The sequence below is a fragment of the Suricata suricatta genome, chromosome 16 (genome assembly GCF_006229205.1).
Source record: "Suricata suricatta isolate VVHF042 chromosome 16, meerkat_22Aug2017_6uvM2_HiC, whole genome shotgun sequence".
Taxonomy (NCBI): Eukaryota; Metazoa; Chordata; class Mammalia; order Carnivora; family Herpestidae; genus Suricata; species Suricata suricatta.
Window position 1 is genome coordinate 34017824 of NC_043715.1, and position 26585 is coordinate 34044408.

The 26585-nt window shown below is 45.5% G+C and overlaps 1 protein-coding gene and 1 long non-coding RNA gene across 2 annotated transcripts in view; one reads left to right on the forward strand and one right to left on the reverse strand.

The window, feature by feature from the left end:
* Positions 1-26585, forward strand: part of ABCC12 (ATP binding cassette subfamily C member 12) — a 64416-nt gene that overhangs the window by 31267 nt on the left and 6564 nt on the right. Inside the window, exons 12-23 of the mRNA XM_029925176.1 lie at positions 480-552; positions 2237-2440; positions 5876-6010; positions 6119-6194; positions 6277-6348; positions 9095-9184; positions 9881-9984; positions 11910-12107; positions 12886-13112; positions 16832-16969; positions 20904-21090; positions 25388-25477. Coding sequence (XP_029781036.1) covers positions 480-552; positions 2237-2440; positions 5876-6010; positions 6119-6194; positions 6277-6348; positions 9095-9184; positions 9881-9984; positions 11910-12107; positions 12886-13112; positions 16832-16969; positions 20904-21090; positions 25388-25477 — 1594 coding nt within the window. The remainder of the gene's footprint in view (positions 1-479; positions 553-2236; positions 2441-5875; positions 6011-6118; positions 6195-6276; positions 6349-9094; positions 9185-9880; positions 9985-11909; positions 12108-12885; positions 13113-16831; positions 16970-20903; positions 21091-25387; positions 25478-26585) is intronic.
* Positions 8939-10544, reverse strand: LOC115280344. The gene is made up of 2 exons (XR_003903743.1): positions 10358-10544; positions 8939-9146 (listed from the first exon to the last, which is right to left on the reverse strand). It is a non-coding gene; the product is annotated as an uncharacterized LOC115280344 (long non-coding RNA).

The following is a 26585-nucleotide window of genomic DNA, read 5'->3' on the forward strand; positions in this document are numbered from 1 at the left end:
GGAGTTACTCGTGGGTAGAGGAGGATCCTGGAGCAGATGTCAGAGTCATCATTAGTAATCACTCCAGCACCCTGCTATTACCCTCTACCAACACACATCTCTTTTATTCATGGTCTTGCATCTTGAGGGAAGCCTCCCACAGTGACCTCAGCCCACACTTGTCACTCCCTTCTCTGACTCCTAAGAGCAGTGCTCTTGGTGCCCCCAGTTTTTCCTTCAGAGGTTCCATGAACATTGATATCATCTTCCCTTCAGGCCAGGAAGCTTGTGAAGGGAGGAGCCATCCCTGACTCAACTCCACTTCAGGTGTGTGGGGACTGACTATAGGTCAAGGTGAAGCTGTCCTTGAATATCAAAGATGAAGCAACTGGCCACCTTCTTGCCTTACCCCAGTGACACCAGCAATGCCTTTCCAGACAGCACAGGGCAGCAATGGGGTCTTTTGTTTTCACACTGACTTCTGACATTTGTATCCATAGGTATCAGCACACAGTTCGTGTCTGTGCCCTCCAGGAGGACCTGAGCAGCCTTCCTTATGGAGATCTGACTGAGGTGAGCAGAGCTGGGAGCTCAGCCCCAATACAGTGGCACGGGTCAAAAGGGATGAGGCTGACAGGCCACAACTACATCCACATTTAGATGTCCTGGAGGACAGAAAGGTCCCAAGAAATGTGGGACAAGCCAGGTTCTAACATCCTGAACTCTCCACCTTGGTTTATTCTGGGGGGAATATTATAATGGGTGTGATACCAACTCCACCTGTGTTGGGTTCAGCATTGTCACTCCTGGGGCCATTCCCAGTCTGACTGATCTTAGAGAAGGTTTCTGATGAAAGCTGCTTCCTTATTTCATGGGCTGGCTCTGTCCTTCAAAGACATAGATTGAAGAGTGCAGCATTGTGGCTGGAGTCTCAAAGGTCCCGTCTTGCCTCATGTGCTGTGCCCTCCAAACATCACTCCCAGCTGCTTGTCCCAAGAGCTGCCTGGGCCCTGGGTGGAGCCTGCCAACTTGGGTGACTTGAGGGCAGTCCCTGTGCCACCTTCCTATTTCCCCATCCCAGTGTATCCTCTGCTTAGTCTTGCCACTTTGCCAAAACCCCAAAGGATACCAGAGAGCTAAAGCATCTTGAAGAAAAGCCAGTTTGGAATGCATTACCTTTCTCTGTTAGTGCCCTTAATGTGCCTGTGTCAAAAAGATGGCCACCACAGCCATCCTGGCCTGGCGTTCAGGACCTCTCTTCCTGCAGTCCTGATCCACCTTCCCAGGGTTTGCTTCTACTCATCCCCACCTGCCCACCTAAGTATGCACTTGCCTTCCAGCCTCCAGACTTCTGTTCTTGCTATTGGTACTACCCTTTGCGTTCCAACCCCAAATCCACCCCCTGAAGGGGGAGACTTCCCTTTATTGAATCCCATGGTCTGATGTAATTTGCCCCAGCATACTTGGTTTATGCTTCTCAGATGACATTCAGTTAAATTCTGCTTTGTTATTATGTCTATAACTGACCAGACCTCCACTTTCACTAGTATGTGAGCTCACAGTAGATAGAAGACATGTTTTGTCCAGCTTCATGTGTCCTTCTTCAGTGCCCAACCAAATGCCTGGCTCAACATAATGGGGGCTCGCTTTGGGGTCAGTTGGACAGAATAGCCTATAGTAGTCTTTCTAGCTTTTCATCTTTTCTACAAAGACTTACTGAATGCCTGTTCTGGGTCAGGTGTGGTGCCAGGCTTTACAGATATAATGGTGAACAAAGTAGACATGACTTCTATCTTTGTAGAGCTCTGAAGTCCTAGTGGGGGTTGATCCACAAGCAAGCAAACAGAGAACCCCGTTGTCCATTTGCTTCCAACCTCTTCTCCATCCTGTTCACCTGTTCATTATCCCAGAACTTTCTGCTCAACAATTCCCTTTGGTGTTCGTGGTCATGACATAGCCCCTCCCTATGGGATATGAACTGGAATGGGGCTGTTATAAGGTAGGTAACCCTTCACTCAACACTGGAACGAGTTTTGCCCCTAGTTGCCACTGCCCACCAGGCTTCCTGCAGAAGCAAATTTACTTCCCAAGGCATCTGATATAGTCCGGGGTCCTCATAAGAGGTGGAGGATCTGGGACATTGTAATGATCAGTCTACAGAAGAGTCTTGAGAAGCTTCAAGAAGTTCCTATTCCCTGAGGACTTCAGGTTGGGGTGGAGCCTAGAGATAGGCAAAAAGTCTTGCTCCTGTCTACAGATTGGGGAGCGGGGCCTCAACCTCTCTGGGGGGCAGAGGCAGAGGATCAGTCTGGCCCGTGCTGTCTACTCGAACCATGAAATCTACCTGCTGGATGACCCCCTGTCAGCAGTGGATGCCCACGTGGGGAAGCATGTCTTTGAGGAGTGCATTAAGAAGATGCTCAGCGGGAAGACCATCGTTCTGGTGACCCATCAGCTGCAGGTGACTGGGGCTAGCAGGATCGATGAGGCCACAGGATGGTTGTGGCATCTAATGCTCACAGAGTCTCCTCTTCTGCCTAAACCTGCCTCTCTCATTCGAGGCTGTCCTCACCTAGACAGGGTCAGGGAGGGAGCAAGGTGTGTAGGCTACAATTATGATACTCCCCAGCCTTCCCAGCTTGCATATAGCCCTGCCTGCTCCTCTCTGTGCATGGCCTCTATTGGTCCTAACTTTGGATTCAGTGGGGCCAAGATCTTTCTTCTACTAGAAGGTAGATGCTCCAGGAGCAGTGGATCCCTATCTATGGGATGAACATAGCGCTCCTCCTCTAGCTCTGGACCACTGATGGTGGGGAGATGGGAAGCCAGGTGTAAGCAATTCAGACCCACCCTTCCTCCAGCAAGGTCTGGGTGGGCCTGAGGCCCAGAGGCTCTGGGAGGGGCATAGGTGGCCCAAATGTCCCTGGTATCACTAACTGGGGGAAAAGGCTGGAGACCACGACTTTTGGGCAAAAACAAGACTCTTCTCCTTGCTCAGAGCCACTCTCTCAGGCTTAGGAACATGAATCTTGCTGAGGGGTTACTGAGCTTGCCCTGAATGGGCTTGGCAGGTTCTCACAATGTCAGTCTCGTCAAGGGTTATGAATGCCTTGACGAATCCAAGGAATCCAAGATTCCCCTTCACCCTGAGACAAACCAGATTTCCTCCTTCCTCAGCCTCCCCTCTCCACAGTGAGCTGCTAGAGTTGTGTGGTATGTTTGTGTGTATATACATGTATACATCTTCTGCTGGAGGGGAGATCCCACAGGACTGACCTGCATTGAGAGGACTGTTGGAGCAGAAATCCTGTCCTTTCCTCTCCTGCCACCTATGGGGAAAATGTTCAAAAGGGGCCTTGTCTGGGGGTAAGAGGCAGATCTGATGGCCTTTGTATGGGTAAGTCACCTTAGGGAAGGGGGAGGCAAATGAGGTTTCTGTGGCTACAGGATGTTCTGGCCAGCATTTCTGGGATCTTCTACCAGTGTCTAGAAGGGCCAGCTTGAGAAGGGGGAAATTTCTTAAAAACCCAGGAAAACCATCCATTCCCATCGCTGTAGCTCTGTCTCCAACCTCTTTGCTGAGGACTGGAGGTTCTCAAAATAAGCTCCAAGCATCTGAATTTTGGGTTCACTCTGAGTAGGCTCAATCACTGCTGGGAAGCATCCAGTGGGGCTGATGCCAACAAGTTCCTCAGCTGGCCAGTAATCAGAGTGGAGAAAGTTGGATTTCTTCTGGACCCCCATGAAGTCAGTGGAAATGGGCTCTCACCCAGCCAGGGTGCTAAATGTTGGAACCATGGCTCTGCACCGTGAGGGTCTAGTTCTTGGAGACCACCTGTAGTGGGGAGGACTGTCTTCCTGCGGGGTCCTGGGTCGCTGGAGGGGGACTTGTGGCTCCTGATACAGGTGGGCCATAGCTGTCCTAGCAGGAGTCCTCACTGGGGAGAGTCATCACAGCAGTGCAGTGGAGTCTTTGAACGTTGATGACTGATACCATGACCTCAGGCAAGAACTACCTTTTCCCCTGAGGCCTAAGTCTCCTCAAGGAGTCTATCTTTCTCCAAGGTCATTGTCTCTCACTTTTTGAGAGTTGAAAAATGCAAGCATCCACCAGATGGCACTGGAGTCTCAGTCCAGCTGTCCATTGTTGGAGAGGAGGGCACTCAGAGCCCCTGAACCAGAGCCTGTGGGCTTCCTAGAACATTTCTCCGCTGGTTTTACTCTTGGGCCCGCAGCCAATCCAGAAGCTTCCCAGCGCTCAGGCTGGATGATTGCTCTTTTTTCGCTTGAGGAAACAAATGAAATAAGAGCTGTGTTTGCCCCTGAAATCCAACCCAGGGTTAGATTTTGTTTTTGCAAAACAAAGCTGCTCAAATCATGCCAGGCCCCACCGGGGTGAACTGGGAAAGGGCGTGTGCTCGTTAGCCGGAGGACCTTCACCAGGAGCTCTCTGGACTGCAGTGTGGGCCCCCACACTGGTAGAAAAGGCTCTGGGGCTGTATCAGGTCCCATACCAATGCCTCAGTTTCCCTATCTGGAGAATGGGCTGGTAACAAAGCTGTCACTTCTTTTACTGGCTCGTGGGAGATTGAGAGATAAGAGACAAAACAAGATGAGGCCTTGAAAAGTTAGAAGATGTTGTATAAAGGTGAGAGGTTATTTTCAGAAAAAAAGACTCAGAAAGCATCTCAACTGGACATTAAAAGCCACACTGTTCCTGCTTAGGCTGTCCGGGAAAGCGGACAAGAAGCTGAGTCATTAGTCCAAGGGAGGCAGAAAGGCTGGAGCTGTGCAAGCTGTCAGAACGGCTGTCATTTGGCCTTTTGGGCACCTTCCCTGTTTCCCCAACACCCCATCCAGAGTACAATATCCAAATGTAGCTGTTTCTCTCAAGCTTCAAATCAAGAGCATGAAAAGCTGATTTGACCTTCGGTAGACCTCGGGTACAGGGGAAGACTTCTGGCCTGTATTGCAAAGGCTTCTTTAGGCTAAACTGTCTTAAATCTCATAGCATCTTGCCCCAGTACGAGGGGCTTCCTGATCTTAGATGGGTTGACCTGACCCTATGGAGAGAGCTCTATCTCATTTCAAATGCGAGGAAACCCCTCTTAGCAGAACTCTTTGATCTAAGGAGAGATATGCAAATGAAGGGAACTCAAACTAGAAAAATAGAAGTGCTTTGGGCAAAATGTGGGATGCCATATTAAATGTAGTTATATTTTTATTGTACAGATAAAGCTGGCATAAACTCCTGGAGCCGGGGGAATGGCCTGGTGGCCAAGGTCTGCTCTGTGTTCTGCTTCTTTTGGGCTAGATGAGGATGATGAGGTGGGCCTGTGACTTTATAGCAGCAGAGGAAGGTTGTTGGTGAGGTCACATTTCCCCTCTCCACCAAATCTTGTCTTGTAGTAACTTGTCCATTTCATATTCCAAATCCCCCTTGCTCCCCGATCTGATCTCTCAGCAGGGCAGCTCATTTAGGGAACAGTAGGAAAGGAAGAGTCAATGTGCTTCATAGTGACAACCGAGGCTCCCTTTGCACTCATGACACCAGTGTTCACTAGATTAGTGCTTCCCAGCTGGGGGCCATTTTGCCCTTTAGAGGGCATTTGTCAATATCTGGAGACATTTTTGCTTGTCACAACTGGGATAGGGGGTGCAATTGGCGTCTGGTGGGTTAGAGAGTATGGAGGTTGCTAAATAGCTTACGATGCACAGGACAGCCTCCCGTTTCTGCCCCAACAACAAAGAATCATCTGGCTCTCAGTGCCAATAATTCCAAGGTTGATGACCACTGCACTAGAGGAACTTGGGCTGCCACTTGATGGGAGTTTGGCACCACACTTTTCTCTTACCAGGGGAAAGTTCACTATAGATCACTTTAATATCTCTGCAGTTCTTGGAGTCATGTGATGAAGTCATTTTGTTAGAAGATGGAGAGATTTGTGAAAAGGGAACCCACAAGGAGTTAATGGAGGAGAGAGGGTGCTATGCAAAGCTGATTCACAACCTCCGAGGGTTGCAATTCAAGGTAACTACTTGTACCAGAGTGCAAGAGTTGGGGTCTTTCCCTCGCGATCTCCAGCCTGGGAGAAGTCCTGTCATCGAGCTTTCAGAAGGCATGTCATTTTGTCTCCAGGATCCTGAGCACATTTACAATGCAGCAATGGTGGAAGCCCTTAAGGAGAGTCCCACAGTGAGAGATGGAGATGCTGGTACAATTTGAGTTCGAACTGCTCTCTCTTATTGCCCATGGCTGATGAGCGGACACAGATCTCTCTTTATTTCTCACCCTAGTTTTGGCTCCAGGAGATGGGAAAGATGAAGAAAAAGAACCTGAAACAGACTCAAAATTTGTAGACATAAAAGGTATTTGCTATTTGTTCTCTTAGTTACATAGTCTTAAATATTGGGTGAGCATCACTATTCTGGATAGAGAAATGTAGGCACAGGGTATGTCCTTCTGGGCAGCTAGAATTATACAGTTTACTGTCATGTGAGCTTTGGGTTTTAGTTGCCCGAGTCCAAACTCTAGCTCAACCAATTATTAGTTTTATGAGTTTGTGCAAGGTACTTGGCCACTCTGAACCTTAGTTTCTTAATCCATAAAATGGGGAAATAACAGTACCAACTTGCAAAGATTACACAAGAAACTGCCCATGAAGTGATTGGCCCAGTGCCTGACATATAGTAACCCTCAAGAGTAGTTATTACTGTTGTTAGTTAGGAAAGGTCAAGGCAAAGCACAGAGATTGATTAGACGCAAAAGCACACATAGGAATTGTTTCATACTCTTTATGGGGAGCATTGAGAAGGGATATGACTAAGTATTCTTCTCTATGCCGGGTATCACGCTAGTCTGCATGGACAAAAATATGCCTCTTGTTTCAGGATCTCATGGTCTGGTGGGGGTCATAGGCAAGTGGATAATCATGGGAAACTGCAAAATGGGGATTTGAGGTGGCCATAACAGTCAGGGAGGGCCTCACAGAACGCACAGAGGGGGCAACCTTAGGACTGGTCCCCGGAGTCACTGTGGTAAAAGGTGGGGGATGGGAGGATTTGGAGTTGAGGGCAGGACGGAATTCTAGGAAGGAAAAAGAGGAGATGTGGGAGATAAGCCTGCCTCTTCTCATCCTCAGCCCTGCATCCATTCAACACTTGTTGAGCACCTACTGTGTGCCCTGCCCAGGGCTGGGCACGAAGTGGACAGGGGTCTACATCCACCACTTCTTTCATCAAAGTGCCCTTAGTGAGGTGACTTTCCAAGTTAGAGCTCTGGTCCTCAATAATGTGTAGCTGAAAAAAAACTCTCAGTGTATTTCATCAAGTTTAAGATCCCATCCATTTTAAGATCGCCATCGTTTTATGTACCACTTAGAAAGAAAAATCTTTGCCAATTAGACGATATGGCATGCTACTGAATAGAAGGCACATCCTGATTTCAGAGATGTTAAAATGTGAAAAAAAATGTGAGTCTTTGAATCGATGAAATTTGGCACCATTAATGGTGCTTGTGACAAATGCATGCATGTTTGGAAAGACAACATATTTTTATCGCTCTGGAGGCTGCCAAGGCTGAAGTGAGGTACTCACCATCTCTCCCAGGCCTTCCAAGGAAAGCTCCAGGGTGCCCAGGGTGTGAGGTCCTGTGACGAGAGTAAACCCTGTTCCTCTTTTCCTTCTCACTCCCCTTCTCTGGAGGGGGAATCAAACATGTGACATGCACTGAAAGCTATAGGAAGGGAGCCAGTTAAAGGTGGCAGTGCCCAGCATGCCTGGCATCAGGGAATTTTTTTTAAAGCACAGCAAGGTGAACAAAGAATCAGCAACATTCCCGGCCGGGATTTGACCAGTTCCTTTTGTGCTCCAGGATGCGGTTCATTAGGCTCTGCCGACCTGCCTAGGCGTCTCCCACATTTTACAGGCCCAGAGAGGAACACAATGAGAAGAAGTCAGGCTGAACATTTTCAAAGAAGCACGAAGGTTCCTAGGTGGAGGGTATAATAGTAGCTCTATTCATGGAAGCACATTTGAGGTGTGACAGCTATCCCTCTCAAAGCAAGGTACAGCGAGCCCGTTTGCAAGGGCAGCCTCGTGTCTAGCTCTGTTTATCTCTGTTTATAAAAGCTACATATGGTGTAGGATTCTGCTCTGGAGCTGACATTTTCGTGCTTCTCTGTGAAGAAGAGGAAAGGGGACAAGTACTTGGTTGTGACTGCAGGATGTGTATCCAAACATCCCTGTACCCTGGATGCAGTTTCCATGGGAATTTGATGGTCATTTTCTTTCCCTTTGGGAAGTGGAGAGGACTTGGGACGGCCACGTGGATGGAATCAGGAGTCCATGCAGTGGCTGATCAAGGAGGACCCCCTCGTTTCCTTCTGCGAGGCGTGAGCTCTGAGAAGCCCAGAGCCACCTGCTTCCTGGTCTCCCTGCAGTAAGTGCTGTGGGTGCTGTTAGCACTTCAGCACATGCAGCTGGACTTCCAGCTGTATTCTTTTGCCTGAGATCTCTCTGGAAACTGCCAACCTCAGGTCAAACTAGAAGTGCTGGCAAATTAACCCCCACAGGGAGGAGCCCTCACCCAGTGGGCAATGGGAGTTGTAAAAATATCCCAGATCCCTCTGGTCAGATGAAAAGACTGTGAGGTGTGTGCTCCACACTGGCTCTGACATTTCTCTACATGGGATTAAGCTCCAGTTGCCCACAGGAGTCTCTGACTTGGTGAGATGCCTTTTTATTGCTGCCTTTCCTCCTTTTTTCTACTCCCTAAAGCTCCTGAATAAGTTGCATGCACTCATACCCTTTTCTTAGAAAAGGCTTCTGGAGAACCAGGCGGAAACAACCCCATATCCCAGGGGCGAGCACATAGTAGGTGCTTAATAAATATTTCTTGAAAGACTCAAAGCTACCTGCCTTACAGGGCTGTGATGAAGAAATAACATGAGCAAAAGTGTGTTGGGAATTTCAAAGTATAGGATAATTGGAAGGAAGGGGGAGAACTGGCCCCCCCTTCCGGTGGTGGTGTGGGGTTATGCAGGAGGGGGGTGCCTGCCCCTCTGGGTTCCTGTCTTGCCCGCAGGTGCCACAGGACTTGTGTCTGTCTCTGTAGTTCCTCTGCACCAGCTCGTCCAGACTGAATCCCCTCAGGAAGGAACCGTGACCTGGAAAACATATCACACGTACATTAAGGCTTCTGGAGGTTCGATATAAAACAACGGGTTTCTTGATTTAATTTGCATTAAAAAAATCCTTTCTCAAACTGTTGGGTGCACGTTTTATAATTTCCTTAACAATTGTTCCTTTTATGCTAGACCTATTTGTCAAGCTTTTACTCCCCCTCCTCCCCACTAAAAATATGAAGTCTGATAATACAGCCTTTTAAATGGAATCACACTTTATCTCCATTAAAGCTGCCAGATGCTATTTATTGAAACTGAATGAGCAGCAGCATGAACCAGCCATGGTTCTTCCGCACCTCGCTGCCTCGTCACTGAGTGCAGCGGCCATCCGCTCATAGCCTCCCTTCTGTGCAAGATTCCCATCTTAGTGTGCAAAAATACCTTACAGTTTTATTTCTTGTCTCTCCCCAGCAAGAAAATTCTGTGGGTTTTTTTTGTTTTGTTTTTTGGTTGTTGTGTTTTTTTTTTTGAAGAATTAAGGTGCATTTGGTGTTTTTTTTCAATATATTGGTAATTTGGACCCATTTTCCAACCAGGTAGAACACGTGTCCCCATTGGGGTTCAGGGTCTCAACACCCAGACTTGTGGCAGCAGCCTGGAAGGTGGCTTCTAGGGATGGGGCCCCTTTTCCTGCAGGCTTTGAATTTTCCATCAGGGTTGGACCCACTGCAGATATCTCTTCTGTAACCCTCTGGACCTCTCCCCTCCTCTTATAGGGTACCTCCTCTCTCTTTTTGGGGTGTCCCTCTTCCTCTTGATGATCGGCAGCTCTGCCTTCAGCAACTGGTGGCTGGGTCGCTGGCTAGACAAGGGCTCACAGGTGAGTTTCCCTTTGGCCTTGGGGAATGTTGAGTCATGCATACAATGAGCCTGCCACTGCCCCTTTCCTCCAAGTTGAGATCAGCTGCTTACACAACTCAAGTCCTGAAATCCCCTTTGATTTTTCAATATAAGCAGGGCATCTGGATTTTTATGTGTCACCTTCAGATTTTAAAGGACTGGCTAAGAAGATTGTGGCTGTGCTAGGCAAAGGCAGCATGTCTGTGAAGTCATGCCTGTGTAGGACAGAGTCAGTCTTGCAGTCTCCACTGCAAGGCACCTCTCAGGAGGGCCCTGGAGGGGCCCTGGGGAAGCCTAATACGGATTTTAATCTTCCTGTCTCTGAACAGAAACGGGCATCTTATTGTCGATACCGTGAGGTGTCAGAAGGTTCCTTCTTTCTCTGCTCTCCAAAGTCCCTCTGCAGGAATGGGATATGCGAAAGCCAGATTTAGTCCCTGGTTGTGCTGCAGAGTCACTGTGTATCCTTCTGAGACACTGGGTATCTGCCACCCAAGGGTCTTCTCTAGACCTCAGGCCCTCCTGGGAATGACTGATAAGTCTGCTCTTGCTGGAGCTTGCTAAAAACTCTCCCAGCTTTGGGCCGATGGTTTCTAAGCTTTCCTGGAGCCCTTGGAAATGCTGTGGGCCCATCCTCCAAGATTACACTTTGGTATAGTTCTGTTGCTATGACAACCAAAGGGAGAAGGCACTGGGGAGACATAGGCAAGGGAGAGGTCACTATAGCTCTCCCGGAGGTTAGCACAGCTTCCTGGGGTCATTTCCAAGGGGAGAAGCCAGTGGGTCCCCGCACTGTGCAGGAAGAGAGCCATCTCTGGAATATTCCCCCAGATCCTCGCTGGCTCATGAAAAGCTCAAGGTTTCTGGTCTGGAAGGAACCCCCTCCTAGGTGTGGTGCTTCCCCAGTGGGCCAGTGCCATTGGCTAATTGAGCACGTAGCCGTGATGACAGACCCAGGCGTTTGCCTGGCCCCACAGACACAGTGGGCACAAGCTGATGTGTAGTGAAGACTCTTCTGTTCAAGCTAGGCCTTTTGTCAATTAGCTCCCTAGGGATGCTTTTTGCTTTTATAGTTGTTCATCCATCAGCCGTCACCTCTGGTTTACATTTCTGCTATTGATGTAATCAGCAAAATGGCATTTAGAAGAAAGATGCTTGTTTGTTCCCCAAAGGCAGTCTTCACTTTCAGCACATGGCTCAGAGAAAAATGGAACTACCAATTTCTCAGGAGGAGGAGATGGCCTCTCCCCAGAAATGCTAGCAAAAATGTGTGTTCTCCCCCCAGCAGGATGGAGCCTGCATGTGGTCTTCTTGAATCTTCCTAGAGCCCCATGGTTCACCAAGCTCCCTCCTCCCCACCAGGGACCTCAAGGTAGTAGACCAGTGCCTTCCAAGTACCATCAAGGAAAGGAAAGGGGGGGGGTGCTGTGGGGCTGGTCCATCCTACAGAGAGGTCCCCCACATCTCCTCAAAGGCCTGGTGGCTTCTGCCAGAAGGTTCCTGACACCCTGTCCTACATGCGCTGCCTGAGGGCTGTTCAGCCAGCCTCTTTACATCCAGATTTCCTTTGCTTCTTTAATCTTCCCGGCCCAATGTCACCTCTTGTCTCCTAAGGAATCGTTAGCTTCTAAGACAGAAGCTATCTGGTTGCTGTGCCTGCTTGGTTTGTCTGCTTTACTTTTCTCCCTGACTGTGCTGGGGCTTGTACGTCAGGTGCCCCTTGGGGGCTAGCCACCCAGCAGGAGGACCCATGCCAAGTTCAGAGGCCCTCAAAGGGAAGTGATCTGATTTCTTAGCAATTATGCACCTCTTTTTAATTTTTTCTCTCTGGAAAGATCCTCTGGGAAATTCCCATTTTCCTGACAGTTTACCAATTCTTGGTGCTTCTCTTGTTTTTCTCAAAAGATGACCTGTGGACCCCGGGGCAACAAGAGTGCATGTGAGATTGGCGCAGTGCTGGCAGACACCGGGCAGCATGTGTACCAGTGGGTGTATGCAGGGAGTATGGTGTCTGTGCTGATGTGTAGTATCATCAAGGGCTTCACCTTCACCAAGACCACACTGATGGCATCCTCCTCATTACACAACCAGGTGTTTGACAAGGTACTGCTCCCGGGGGCTCAAATGAACCCAGTAATTCAGTCAATAGCATTTATCAAGCACCTATGATACATCAGGCACTGGGCTGGGCTTGGGGACAGACACGATGCTCAAGATGCTTACAGTCATGTCGGGGAAGCTTCCTAATATGTACTATCAACTGTGAAGGCAAACTCCAGGGACTGAGGGAGGGTCATGGGCCCTCAGGCTAGACTAGGGTTGGAGGCAAAGGGTGTCAGGAAGGTTTCCCTAAGAACATTACAATGGAACAGACATATACAGGCCAACAGGACGTCTTCAGCTCCAAAGAGCCCTGAGTACACTGAGGGCCTTAAGAAGTCCTTCTGGCCACCTTCTCATTCCACTGCTGCAGTAGGCAGCAGCCACTGATTGCCAGGGTCCTGGCCAGAGCCCACCGGTGTGGCTCACAATTTGAAGGCAGACAGACACAAGAGCACTTGGCTTTTTGTTGCTTCATAATACAAAATCCCACCCTGCCCACCCCTTCCACTCTCCTCCAGAGGTACTTCAGGCTGCATTCCTGGTTTGGAGGCAGGCCCAACCTGCAGGGGCTTTCCCTGGGGCTCCACACAGAGGCTGAATCTTTCCCACAATCCCTCTCATTCATGGGGGCCACAAGAATGGGGAGCATCCTCACCTCCCCAGGATGGCCTGGTACACTGTGTTGGGTCCAGGCCGCTCAGAGTATCCCAGCCCCAGTAGAGTGGCCAGGCTTTATTAAACACACACCTCGATGCGCACTCTCTGATTTTATCCACAGATCTTAAAGAGCCCAATGAGCTTCTTTGACATGACTCCCACTGGCAGGCTAATGAACCGTTTTTCCAAGGATATGGACGAGCTGGATGTGAGGCTGCCATTTCACGCAGAGAACTTTCTGCAGCAATTTTTTATGGTGCTGTTTATTCTTGTGATATTGGCTGCTGTGTTTCCTGCTGTCCTTTTAGTCCTGGCCGGCCTTGCTGTTGGCTTCTACATTCTTTTATGGTAGGTTGATGTGCTATTTAAAAAGGAGCACGTGAAATCTTTATATATGTGGTTAACTCTTCACAATGACTGGGTAGTATCAGGTGATGCTGAGTCCCTGCTATCTTTTCTGAATGGGGAAGGCACACTGATCTTTAGTGGGGATGAAATGCCGGGTGCTATGCTCAGCGGCTTTGCATACATCTGGCATTTTAGTCTCAGAGCAACCCTAAGAGGTGGGCATAAATGGGAGGTTAAGTCAGTTGTTCTAGGCCTTGAAACTAGTAACCATGCTTGCTGTGTCTGTCTGCTGTTAGGCTCTTAATCATGGGGCTCTCTCTGCCATCCTCCTGGTGGAGAAGAGAGGTAAGACCAGTCCTTAGTCACTCTGAGCTTTGGGAACTAGCCCCACACTAACTACTAACATGGTTGGAGAAAAGCCTCAAGCAGCTAGGCACTGGGGAGTCCTACTGAGACAGTGCCCCATTTTCACTTCCTCCCCCATCTCAGAGGGAAGCAGGAGGGTGGATTGAGCCCAGCCCTGGAGGAACCCAGCGTCCTCCGGGTTCCTGGGGAGAGCTAGAGTTCTCAGCAGGCAGTGTGGTGGGTATTGTGTAAGGCCAAAGGCTTAGAAATCAGAGAAATTTGCAGCAGAGCCCAGCCTTCTTGCAAAACTAGCTGGAAGACCTTGGGGAAGCCAGAGAAATACTGCAAGCCTGTGCCCTCATCCCTAAAGGTAATCATTAAAATATACATCTCACCTGTGCCAGGGGAGTCTTGTGAGGATCAGATGAGACTGCAGGGCTATAAGTGGCTTATAAATTAGAAAAAGAATACAGTTGGCCCTTAAACAACATGGGTTTGAACCACACAGGTTCACTTATATGTGGATTTTTTTTTTTTATAAATACAGTCCCATACTATAAATGTATTTTTGATGATTTTTTAATAACCCCTGTCTTTAGCTTACTTTATAGTAAGAATATAGTATATAATACATATAGTATCTAAATTATGTGTTAATCAATTGTTTATGTTATTGGTAAGGCATCTAGTCAGTAGTAGACTATTAGTAGTTAAGTTTTGGGGGAGTCAAAATTGTTATAAGCAGATTTTCAGTTGCATGGGGGGGGTTGATTCCCTTAACCCTTGCATTGTTCAAAAGTCAGTTGCACAGTATTATAGAAATGTTTTCATAAAATGTAACAATATGTTTATTCTACTCCTAGTTATGCTAAGTCTTGGGCTAGACACTGAGGGTTTTAAAGAGGGTCCCCTAGTTGTGAGGGATTCAGCCCCCAAATCCTAGACCTGCCTCCACCTATAAGCAAGGTTGTTTATTCTCATCCAGAACACCACATTCAGAGCTGTTTTAGAAATATCATTTTGGCCACTGTGGAGGATAGATGGAGTTATGGAAAGATGACTACAGGGCTATGGGATGAGAGACTCTTGAAATCTAGAGTCTGAATGAGAGTTGAGACAGGTGGCAGCAGTGGGGAGAGAAAAGGTTTATGAATCATTTCTGAAATGGTCTTTGGGGTTGGGGAATGGGAAAAGCCAAGGACAAGTCCAAGATGGGGAGCCACCTGAAGAGAGATATGGGTGATCTGGGAAGAGAAGTGGTTTGGATAATCAAGATTGTGGGTTCACTGTTGAATGTTTCAAGTTTGTGGGTCAAGTCTGCAGATGGTGCCAACAGACAGTGGGAAGGGACGGTATAGGGATGCACTGGGGCTGGAGAGGCAAACTCTGCATCCTTGGCTTTTGTGCAGGAGCTGATGTGACCTTGGGAACTGGTGTGACCTTGGGAGCTCGTGCCCTGAGCTCTCTCTTTGGTCTCTCATTGTCACCATGGTGACTCTAAGAAAGGTCACATGCCCTCACTGTCCAGCCTCAAGGATTTATTGTGATGACCAAGTAAAATGCTTTCTGCAAGTCTTTTCCAAAGATAAAGCATGTCTTGGATACCACTTCTTAAAATGGTATCCTTGGCCTGGCATTCATTTTTGTGATCCCTGTGTTTGTCTGACCATTGTTCCTGCCTATTCTCCTGTTTATGCTGTTGGTTTACTTAGCAAAAGGTTTTTCCTCTGCTTCTCACCCCTACTTTTTGCTAAAAAGATAGGCCAGACCAGGGCTGGCTGTTACTTAATCACCCAAATATTTCCAACTAACTCACTTGAGCTCTGAGCTAATGAGATTTTCTTTCCACCCCCCCCCCCCCCCCCCCCCCCCCCCCCCCCCCCCCCCCCCCCCCCAGATTAGACTCTCTGTCATGGGCCTGCCTGCCAATGTGCCTGCCTGAGGGAGTAGTCTGGCACTCTGCAGGGTCTTGGAGCTTCAACACCCAGGGGAGTTGCACCCTGTGGAGGAGTTTGGTTCTAAAGTCAGCCCCGGAGGCTATGATTCAAAATTACCTTTGAAAATGCCTTTAGAAGACCATGCATTGGCAGTTGACACACCATATTTTCCATTAGAATTGAAACAGATCAGTTTTTCTTTGGTTGGGTCCCAGAAAGTGGTTGGCTTGTATTTGGAGCTACACTGTTTGAAAATTTCTGGTCTTCAAAGACTAGAATCACATCTCCTGCAGCAAGACACTCATGCTACAAGATACACTCAAAACAGACCACAGCAAGGGATGGCTCATATTTCTGAGACACATTTTTTTCTTTCTTTTTTTTTTTGTGCAGTTTCAAGTTTTTATTTGAATTTCAGTCAGTTAACATACAGTGTAATATTAGTTTCATGAATAGAACTTAGTGACTCATCACTTACATACAATGCCCGTGCTCATTATGATGAGTGCACTTAGCACCCATCACCCATTTAACCAATCCCCCACCTACCTCCCCTCCAACAACCCCCAGTTAGTTTTCCATAGTTAACAGTTGGCTTTATGGTTTGCCTCTCTTTATTTTTACCCCTCTATGTTCATCTGTCTTGTTTCTTAAATTCCACAAATGAGTGAAATCATATGGTATTTGTCTTTCTCTGACTGACATTTCACTTAGCATTATACTCTCTAGCTCCATCCATGCCATTGCAAATGGCAAGATTTCATTCTTTTCTATGCTGAGTAATTATCCATTGATGTATATACCACATTTTCTTTATCCATTCATCAGTTGATGGACACTTGAGCTGTTTCCACAATTTGGCTATTGTAGATAATTCTACTATAAACATTGAGGTACATATATACCTTTGAATTAGTGTTTTTGTATTCTTTGGGTAATACCCAGTAGTTCAATTGATGGATCATAGGGTAGTTCTATTTTTAACTTTTTGAGGAACCTCCATACTGCTTTCCAGAGTGCTGCACTAGTTTGTAGTGTAAGAGAGTTCCCCTTTCTCCGCATCCTCGCCAACATCTGTTGTTTCCTGTGTTGTTAATTTTAGCCATTCTGACAGTTGGGAGGTGATATCTCATTGTAGTTTTGATTTGTATTTCCCTGATGATGAATGATGTTGAGCATCTTTTCATGCATCTGTTGGCCATCTGGATGTCTTCTTGGAAAAAATTTCTATTCATGTCTGAGACACATTTCTGAGACTCCATCTGTCCCACAAACAGGATGACTTCTCCTATGGGAGAGTGGTGGGCCAACCCCTTCTCCTTAGTTAGATGGCACTCACCTGACTTAAACTTTGTCTTGAGTGCATAGTTGGACATGCATGGGCTAAGGGGGAGCCCTCAGAGGCCCCACTTTGTAGCTTTCTTGATTTCCCTGCAGCATTTTCCACCGAGGAGCCCAGGAGCTCAGGAAGCTGGAGAATATCAGCCGGTCTCCCTGGTTCTCCCACATCACTTCATCCATGCAGGGCCTGGGTATCATCCGTGCCTATGACAAGAAGGAGGACTGCATTAGCAAGTGAGTACTGCACTGGGCCCCTGCCCAAGGTCTCCCCACTTCAAACCCGACCCTGAATGGGAGGTCCCAGGAACAGATGGCTTCTCTGACTCTGAGAAGGGAAGTTGGGCTTCTGGGGACTCACCATAGTTGAATTGCTGGTAGAATCAAGAAGGAGTAATCTAAAGTACAAAGCCTTTCTTCCTCATATCTGGGGCTCTAAAAATGGTGAGGTCATTCAATGATAACCTCAATGTGTGATTTTACATGTTTTATTTTTTGCAATAGAAGTAAAATGTGTCCAATTCAGAAAAGTAGGAGAAAGCAGAAAAAAGAAGAAAAAAAATCACTCAAAGGTCCCTAACCAAATCCTATTAATATGTTCATATATTACCTTCCAGTTTTTTCTTTTTTCTGTTCCTTAAGCATTTATAATCATGTTTGTCTTATTTTATTTTTAAATAGCATTTTAACATTATATTTTTATAAAAAATAATTTATTTTTAACTTTTTTTCTACTTTTGAGAGTGAGAGAGCATGGGAGAGAGCAAGAGGGAGAGGGAGAGAGATTCCTAAACAGACTTCACACTTAGTGTGGAGCCTGACATAGGCTCTGGGATCAGTGTCCCATGACTCTGGGATCATGTCCTGGGCTGAAATCAAGAGTTAGACGCTCAACCAACTGAATCATCCAAGCACCTAGTAAAAATAAATGTTAAAGGCCATATTATATTTCACTTAATGGATACACCTCTTTACTTCTTTTAAATTGTGGGGATGAGATGAGTGAATTTCTCTGGAGTCTTCCAGCTCCAAAGTTCTAAAACACCATATAAGTCATATCAACCCTGTAGGCTCACTGCAATAGCAAAGACTTCCAAGTTTTAGGGGCTTAACACAATACATATTTACTTTTCCTCAAGTCATAATTTAATGAGAGCCCATAGGGTAGGGGAAAGGGATTTTGTTACACCTTGGGGTTTTCCATTCTGAGGGCCTTTGGAGGGGGGATCTTCTCTATGATCCTCTAACTGGAGGATAAGGTGGGAGAGGTGGGTGCAGGATCCCATGGGAAACCTTTATGGGTTAATTGCAATAAAGATACTCATTATTTCTGCATATTCATTGGCCAGATTTCATTCACATGTGCTCACCAAATTGCAAGGGAGGCTGGGAAATGTCTAGTTGGGTCCATAGGAGGAAAAAAAAATGGAGTTTGATGAATCTATAGAAGTTTCTGACACATAGGTGTTCCATTTTGCTTTGTTTTACTTTTTTTTCCTCATTTTTTTCTTCCTTAAAAACTTAACACAAACTTCAAGTTTGGGTCTAATTCTTTGTCTTCCCACACTTTGCCACCCAGGATCTCAGTGTAGACTTGGCATCCCAGCTTGCCTTTAGTTCAGTCAGTGGCTGTGCTCTTTCTAGTTTAACCTAAATGTCATCTGTCGAGGGTCCTGCATCACACATTGACACTTCCACTGTCCTGGCCATGAGGAAAGGCTCCTGTCCATAGAATCATTCATCAACTTACTTATGACAAACAAAACAGATACAAGCTTTGTCTTCCTGCAGACTTTTGTCCAAGGTTTCTAAGCGAATCCTACGGGGCAGCTCAGTCCTACATGATTTATGGGGTCCCCTTCTTTTAATACTTTCTTTCCTGTTGTGGACTTTCCAGAAGGCTTGGGCTTCTGACATGTATTGCTTTTTTTTCACCAGACAAAAATGTTACAGCTTTAAACAAAGCGTTGGGGTCAAATTCCAATTTGATCCTGGCCTTCTGTTTCTTTTGTTCTATTGTAGTTTGACCAATTACACAGATAAGACCACAGACAGCTTCTAAGTCATTTAAACCATCATTTGAATTTGTAGCCTTTATAGCTGTAGGATAGAAACATCATGGTATTTGGAAGAATATTTTAACTAAGCTCTAAGGAATATAAATTAGAAGGAAACTGAAGGAAGAGGGTGCTACAGGCCCAGCATGGCTGGTCAGAGATACTTCTAGAGTCTTTAAGGAGTGTTAGAACAGGATGGAGAAGCAATGCTTAAGGATGTTCATGACTGTGCTAATGAGGGGTTTAAACAGTGAAGCCTCTTTCCAGTAGGTAAGGGGAAACCTTCAGTGGCAATTGAATATGATATCTCCCATGGTTAATTGTTAGTTCGGCCTACTAAAAATTTCAGTCTGGAAGGTACAGTTGACCCTTGTACCATGCAGGTACAAGGTGTGTCAACCCACCACAGAGTTGAAAATCTTAATATAACTTTTGACTCCTCCCATACTTAACTACGAATAGCTTACTGTACCAATGTTATAAACAGTTGATTAACACATATTTTGTATGTTATATGTGTTATATAATGTATCTTTACAATAAGGTAAGCTAGAGAAAAGAAAATGTTATTAATAAAATCATAAGGAAGAGAAAATATATTTACAATTGCATTTATTGATTTTATTGAAAAAAAAAATCCATGTATCAGTGGACCTGTGTAGTTCAAACCCATGTTATTCAAGGGTCAACTATATTCCCTCTCTACACACCCAGAGGCTTGGAGTAGTATACTGTGCTGTGTGTATGTGTCAGGTGGACAGGGAGGGAAGGTGTGCTACTGGGAAGCCTCTGGTCTATTCTTTTAAACATTCTCTCCTTTTTCTCTGAGCCTGGTTCCGTGAGGCTGGTGCAGTGGAATGAATTGAGAAAGGGCACAATCTCAGGTCATTCTCTCCTTCCTGCTGCTCATTTCTGCCATTCCAGCAATTGTGCATATGTGTTGTGGCAAGGTAGAGACTCCAACAGGACCAAGTCCCTGGCAGCTCTGCTGGGCATCGCTCATGGGCAATATCTGCCTGGGTCTTCCAGAGAGCTCTTCCTGGGCAGCTTCACACTGAATTCCACTGATGCAGGGCCTCTTTGCCTCACGCTGAGGGATACTGCTTTAAGAGTGCAGCACCCAAAGTCATCTTTTCTCTGTACCCTCACTTCTAGGAACTGCAGGATTGGGCACGATCTGCCTTCCATGCATCTAGGGAATGAGCAACTCCAGGGTTGGGTCTTGCCCTCATCAATAGCAGTGTCATCTCTCCGTCCCTCTGTCTGGTGTCCTTTTCCTCTTCAGTTCACTGGATACACAGCAGGGGTTACAAATTCTCAGTATTTTTTTCTTGAGGAGATCCCAGCTTTATAAGTAATTCCCTTGAATCTTCTTTCTCTAATTTGATGAAGGGACCATCATACACACTGATTCTCCCTAAAGGCAGCCTCCACCACAATCAGCCCTTACCCTTTTTATTGATCAAGGGGCCAACTGTCAATTCTACAGGGTCTTTGAGGGAGTGGTTGACTCCAAAATAGGAGTCTTTTGAAGGTAGAGCATGAGATATTGAGTACCTTATGTTCTCAGCTGTGGGTTCTCGTTGTCAGTTCTGGGAAAGAGAAAGAGCTTACTCAACACAATACTCTACTGCCACATAGAATTTCTCAAAATATGTGCATATCAAAGATGCCTATGGCAGCATATTTTAAGGAGTATGGATATATGCTTACCTTTATAAGAAATTTTTATGTAAAAGCACATTAGCTCTTGATTAAAAATTCCTCTTCGTGGAGCCTGGGTGGCTCAGTCAGTTGAGCATCCAACTCTTGATTCTGGCTCAGGTCATGATCCCAGTGTTGCGTGATTGAACCCCATGTCAGGCTCTGTGCTCAGCATGGATCCAACTTAAGATATTCTCTCTCTGTCTCTGTCTCTCTCTGTCTCTCTCTGTCTCTCTCACTCTGCCCCTCTCATTCAGTTGCATATTCCCTTTCTCTCTCTGTCTCTCTCTCTCTATAATATGAAAAAAAAAAAAGAAAAAATTTCCCCTTGCCTTAATTTTCTAGTATCCCTATCCATAACTCTGTGGAAGTACAACTGACTCCTGTTTTGTCTGATTTTTTAATTTTAGGTTTAAGATGCTAAATGATGAAAATTCCAGCCACCTCCTATACTTTAACTATGCTCTCAGATGGTTTGCACTAAGAATGGATGTCCTCATGAACCTCGTCACCTTCATCGTGGCCTTGTTGGTGATTCTGAGCTTCTCCTCAATAAGTGCTTCATCCAAAGGCTTGTCTTTGTCTTATATCATCCAGGTAACATGTAGTATAAGGTTAGGCTTAGCCTGAAGGCTCTGGAATAGGGTATTATTAGGGAGGATGGATGTGAGAGAAGTTCCAATTCAAATGGTTTCAATGAATAAAGAGAGGTTACTGGCTCACATCATTAAAAGGCATGGCAATTGTGTTGGCTTCAGGAATAGTTGGATCATAGCCCCTGGCTTTGTCCTATTTTGTGATGACTTCCTTCATGATTGTGCAATGGTGACTGTCCTTATCCAAGAGCTGCAACAGGAAGGAGGGAGGAAGAAAGATTTTCATATCCTAGCCACTGAGAAAAACCCTGAGCTCTACTTTTACTGGATTAGTTTAGGCATCTCAGAATGAATCAGTGCTTGGATAGAATTGGGATGATTGGTTTAAGCCAAAGGATGGAGTCACACACCATCCTACTCCCAAGTCACAGAGCTGTCCCACAATAGAGAGCAGGAAAAGGATGCTAGAGAGGCAGTCATGATATCCATGACAAATAATATTGACTTCTCTTTTTGTTTGCTATGGTGTTTCTCTTTTGAAAAAAAAAAAAGAACAGTAATAGGCAAATAATAGTAATAGGAAATAATCATAGTAATAATAATCCGGAAATACATGCCATTTGGGGTACTACTGTAAGGCATGTATGTGAATTAATTTGTTTATTCCAACAACCTGATGAGATAAGTTCTGCCATAATCCTCATCTTATAAATGAGAAAACTGATGCTGAGAAAGATTTGTTCAACATCACCCACTTGTCATGTGTGATAGCTAGACTTTGACCCTAGGTCATCTGGGTCTGATACCCTTCTGAGTGTGAATCTTGAGTGTGTGTGTGTGTGTGTGTGTGTGTGTGTGTGTGTGTTGGTCTAAGGATAAAATCTCCAGGTACCTCTGGTTGGGAGAAAGATGAGGGCAGATAAATAGATGGGTCTATAGGCAGACTACTAATCAGTCTTTCTGTGGCTCCTTCTTACACCTGGAGCCTGTCTGATAGAAAGCTCTGTAAGCCCTGACAGCACAATCTGCCTCCATTCTATTGAAAGGCTTTTCTTCCCCTTTCCATCTTCCAGAAATCTGTGACTCTTGTGTTTAGTAATATCTCTTCCCGACCCCCTTGCCCTTAAAGTTCTATTTCTTTTTGAAAATATCTCTGATATTATTTTAATGGCATTTTAGGAAGGGGGAAGAACAAAAATATATTCTCAGATCTTTATCTCAAGTGAGAAAAAATGAATTTTTCTTGGGTAGCCAGTGTTTCCCTTATTTATGGACATTTTTATTTGTTGTTGCCTAGTAAGATATAAAGTAGATGATATTGAATAGATTCCCTTACTTGGTCCAAGTGAAACAGCTTTCCTCAACTGAGGGCATGCTTTTTGGGGGATATCATCAGCTTTCCATGAGATTGTTTTCAAATATTCCTGTAAGGCTGGAGAATTTGCACATACTGAGATCTAGGGGAACACTTCTCTAGCTAGCTTTGTGGCTTTGCTCAGCATTAGGCCCCCTTGGAGAACACTGAATCCGAATGACAGAGCTTCCATTGAGAACAGAGGCAACACCCTAGATGAATAAAAAACTGGTGTGAAGTCCCTCAGAGCAGAAAGTGAATGTAAATTGACATCACATAACATCATGTTGCAGAATGAGCACTTACTAGGCCAGCACTGTGCTGCTGGGGGAGTTCTAAATTTGTGGAGGACTGCCCAGGGAGTTGAGAGACTGATCCTCTGGAATTTAATAAAACATGCATAACCCCTTTTTCAAGGGCAAGGTTCATTCATTCATTCACCAGTTAGCCACTTAGCACCTACTGTGAACCAGGAATTCTGCTATATGCTGTGAACAAGCTGGACAGGTCCCTTTCCTCAGAATTTATGGGATAAAAAGAGATATAACATGGAATGGAATAAATAAGTGCACAAGTAAACAAATGAGAAGGTTTTGGAAATTGTTTGTTATGAAGATAAAAACAGGGTAATGTGACTGTTAATGAGGAAGCGACATGAGATCCTATACTCATAGGAGAACTCTGCCAGGAGGTGACTTCCAAGCTGATATGTGAATGACAAAGAACCAGCCAACAAAGATGGAAGGCAGAAAGCTTCAGGCTGAGAGGACAGGGCAAGGCTTGGGGCAGATAGAGGCTGGGTGCATTTGAGGAACTCAGAAGGTCATGTAACTTGAGCAGAGTGGAAGATAAGGTCTGAGGCATTGGCAGGGATAGACTATGTAGGGCTTTGTCAGCCATGGCAATATAAGATTGCTTATATTTCTTAACTGCAGCACTATGGACATTTGGACTGGATGGTCTCTTTTTGAGAGGCTGTCCTATATGTTTTAGGATGTTAGCCTCCCTTATCTCTAACTAGGAAATCCCAATAGAACCTCCCTCCTCTAAGGTTGTGACAACCAAAAGTATCTTTAGACATGCTAAATGTCTCCTGAAGGGCATAATCATGCAGGTCAAGAGCTATTCTCTAAGAGAAATAGAAAGCCAGTGGTGTGTGTTAAGCAGGGAGGCAACAAGGGAACCATGCAAAGGGCGTGGACCTACTGCCCCTTGCCATTCACCTGCTTGGAACGTACTGCCTCCTTGTTAAGGCTGCTTGCGGCTACTCAGAGCTACCCAAATCCTGAGTTTGCCTGGTGGACTTCTTTCTGTAAATGCCTCCGCTCATACATTTCTTTAGCTACTTTAACAGAGACAACCCTGCCCCTATTCTGGACATTCTTTCACATTCTGTTTTATTGGCATCTTACCATTTCTTGAAATGACCTGTGTCTTATCCTGCCAGCCTGCTAGAAAATAAGCCATGTGAGTGCAGGGATTTTGTCCACCACATTCAGCCCTGGAAAACCATCCCTTCCCCAATGGTGCCTGGCCCATATTTGCTGCTAACCTAGTGAAAGAAGACCTGGTCCTTCCTTGAGCCCACTAGCCCACCTTGTGACTGAAGCAGGTACTGTTGGTGCACCAACCATCCTGGGCAGCCTGGTTGGCCCCCTGCTGCTTTGGGAAGGTGCTCAGTCCAAGTCCAGGGCAACCTGCAAGTGTGGGGAGTTCCCCAAGCCAGGAGTGGCCCCAGCAATGATAGAAGGGAGTCAGTGGAGCTGTAGCCCAGCTTCCTCAGGACAACTCCAGTGTGTTCCATGCAGTGTTTCAGAGCTTCCTGTGGGATCAAGGTTCTGTTGCCCACAACTGAACTTCTCATGACTTACTTTCTCTCCTGTGCCTAACTTCTCCCAGTTCCCACTGGTACTTTTGGGGGTCCACCTCCTGGATTAATTTCCTAGGGCTGCTGTAATCAATTACCATAAGCTAGTAACTTAAAACCAGAGAAATTTATTCTCTTACAATTTTTGAGGTCTGAAGTCCCAAATCAAGGGGTAGGCAGGAGCTTATCCCCTCTGCATGCTCTAGGGGACAAGCCATTCCTTGTCTCTTCCAGCTTCTGGTGGCTATTGGCATTCCTTGGCTTGTAGCTGCATCACTCCAATCTGCCTCTGTCTTCACATAGTCTTCTATTTTGTATCTTTTCCTCCTCTGTCTCTTATAAGGATGCTTATCATTGGATTTAGGGTCCATCCAGGTAATCCAGGATGATCTCAAGATCCTTACTTATACCTAAAATTCCTTTTTTTTTCAAATGAAGTAACATTCACAAGTCTCAGGTATTTGGATGCAGACATATATATATGTATTATTATTTTTTTTTGGTGGGAGAAATTCCATTCAACCTGCTTATACTCAAATTTTAGGGTTGGCTTCTGGGGGATTCTGGCCTAAGATAGGTGACCTTACTAAGCCACATTCCCCACTCTGAGCCTAGATATTCTCATGTCTGAAGCAAACAGATCAGCTAAATGACTTTCTTCTACCCCTGACGATCTGTGGGGATGGAATTTCAGTGGCTGCTTAACTGCCTATGGGGTAAAACACAGAGGGCATGGAAGGGCAGGACCATGCCAGATGGCAGCAAGAGGTGGATACCCAGCAGCTCTGTGGCCTGGGAGATCCCAGGTTAGACCAAGAGTGATCAAGTGGTACTGTGGTGGGATGGTTCTTGCAATCTGGAGTGCCAGGGAAAATGTCATTGCTTATTTGTTTCCAAATGCAGAGGAAAAACACTGCAGTATCTTTATTTCTGGGCATTTGGCTGGGAATGCAGGCTTGTTTTTTGGTGGCTCTGAGTGAGCCTGGTGAGGGGTAATTCACAGGGCCTGCCCCAAAGGTGGGACATCAAAACCCAAGGGAAGAAAGGGATCTAACTCAGCTGCTTGATTCTCTATAGCTAAGTGGACTGCTCCAAGTTTGCGTGCGAACAGGGACAGAGACCCAGGCCAAATTCAACCCTGTGGAGCTGCTCAGGGAGTATATTTTGGTAAGGAATTAGTGCATGCCAGAGGAAGAGCTAGTTAATTCTCGCAGAACTTTGAAGGCATTAATTTTTTGACATATGAAAGAGGTCTTTTTAAAAACTAAAATTTGTTGGGGGTGGCTGGGTGGCTCAGTCAGTTAAGAGGCAGACTGCTGATTATGAACTCACATTTGTGAGACTGAGCCCTGCATCTGGCTTTGAGCTGAGTGTGGAGCCTGCTTGGGGTTCACTCTCTCCCTTCCTCTGCCCCTCCCTGGGTGACACACATACATGCTTTCTCTAATATAAATAAACAAATAAGTAAATAAAACAAAAACTGAAACTAAACCACAAACCTCTTCTTAAAACCCATATTTACCATACAGTTTAAAGTCCTTGAGGTAGAGGAAGAGATTCTTTTTAAAAACATTTTCCACAAGGGCAATTTTTCTGCACACAAAAATAGAAATCAGTGGCTAACTTTAGTTTCTAAAGATTACTATTTGATTGACTAAAATTGTAAATGGAAAGAAACAATGGTCAAACTCTTCTTTAAACTTACAACTTACAAATCCTGCTATTCTTTGAAAAGTCTAGACAAGTCAAGCAATCACTTTTAAGGGCCTTTGAATAGCATTTGGCCTCATTTACAAACTTAATTAAACACTTTAAAACATTTTAAAGTGCATTTTAAAATTTAGCACATTCCATTTCCTTCTTAAGTATCTTGATTATCTGATTTAACAAACAAACCTTCCAGAGGTTGTATAAATCTAATAAATTATGCTTATAAATACAGTGAGCTTTAAATTTGTATAACCATCCCAATGCTGTGGATGAACAGTAAACTTTTAACTTAAAATCATGTCTAAATAAATTATTCAATTACACATTTTAAATTAGAATCACAGGCCCTTAGTTACTAATATTACTATACTAAAACACCAAATATGCATATTTCTTAAACTGAAAATAGTGTTACAATTTTGCTTCTCTTAAATATTCTTCTTATTAACTCTAGATCTCTTGGGGGTTAAAAATATTCACTGTGTAGGAATACAGTTATTTTCTCAGCTAACTGTGGTTGCTTTTCACAGATTTGGGCTGGTCAGCCACCCCTCAGGGCACATGG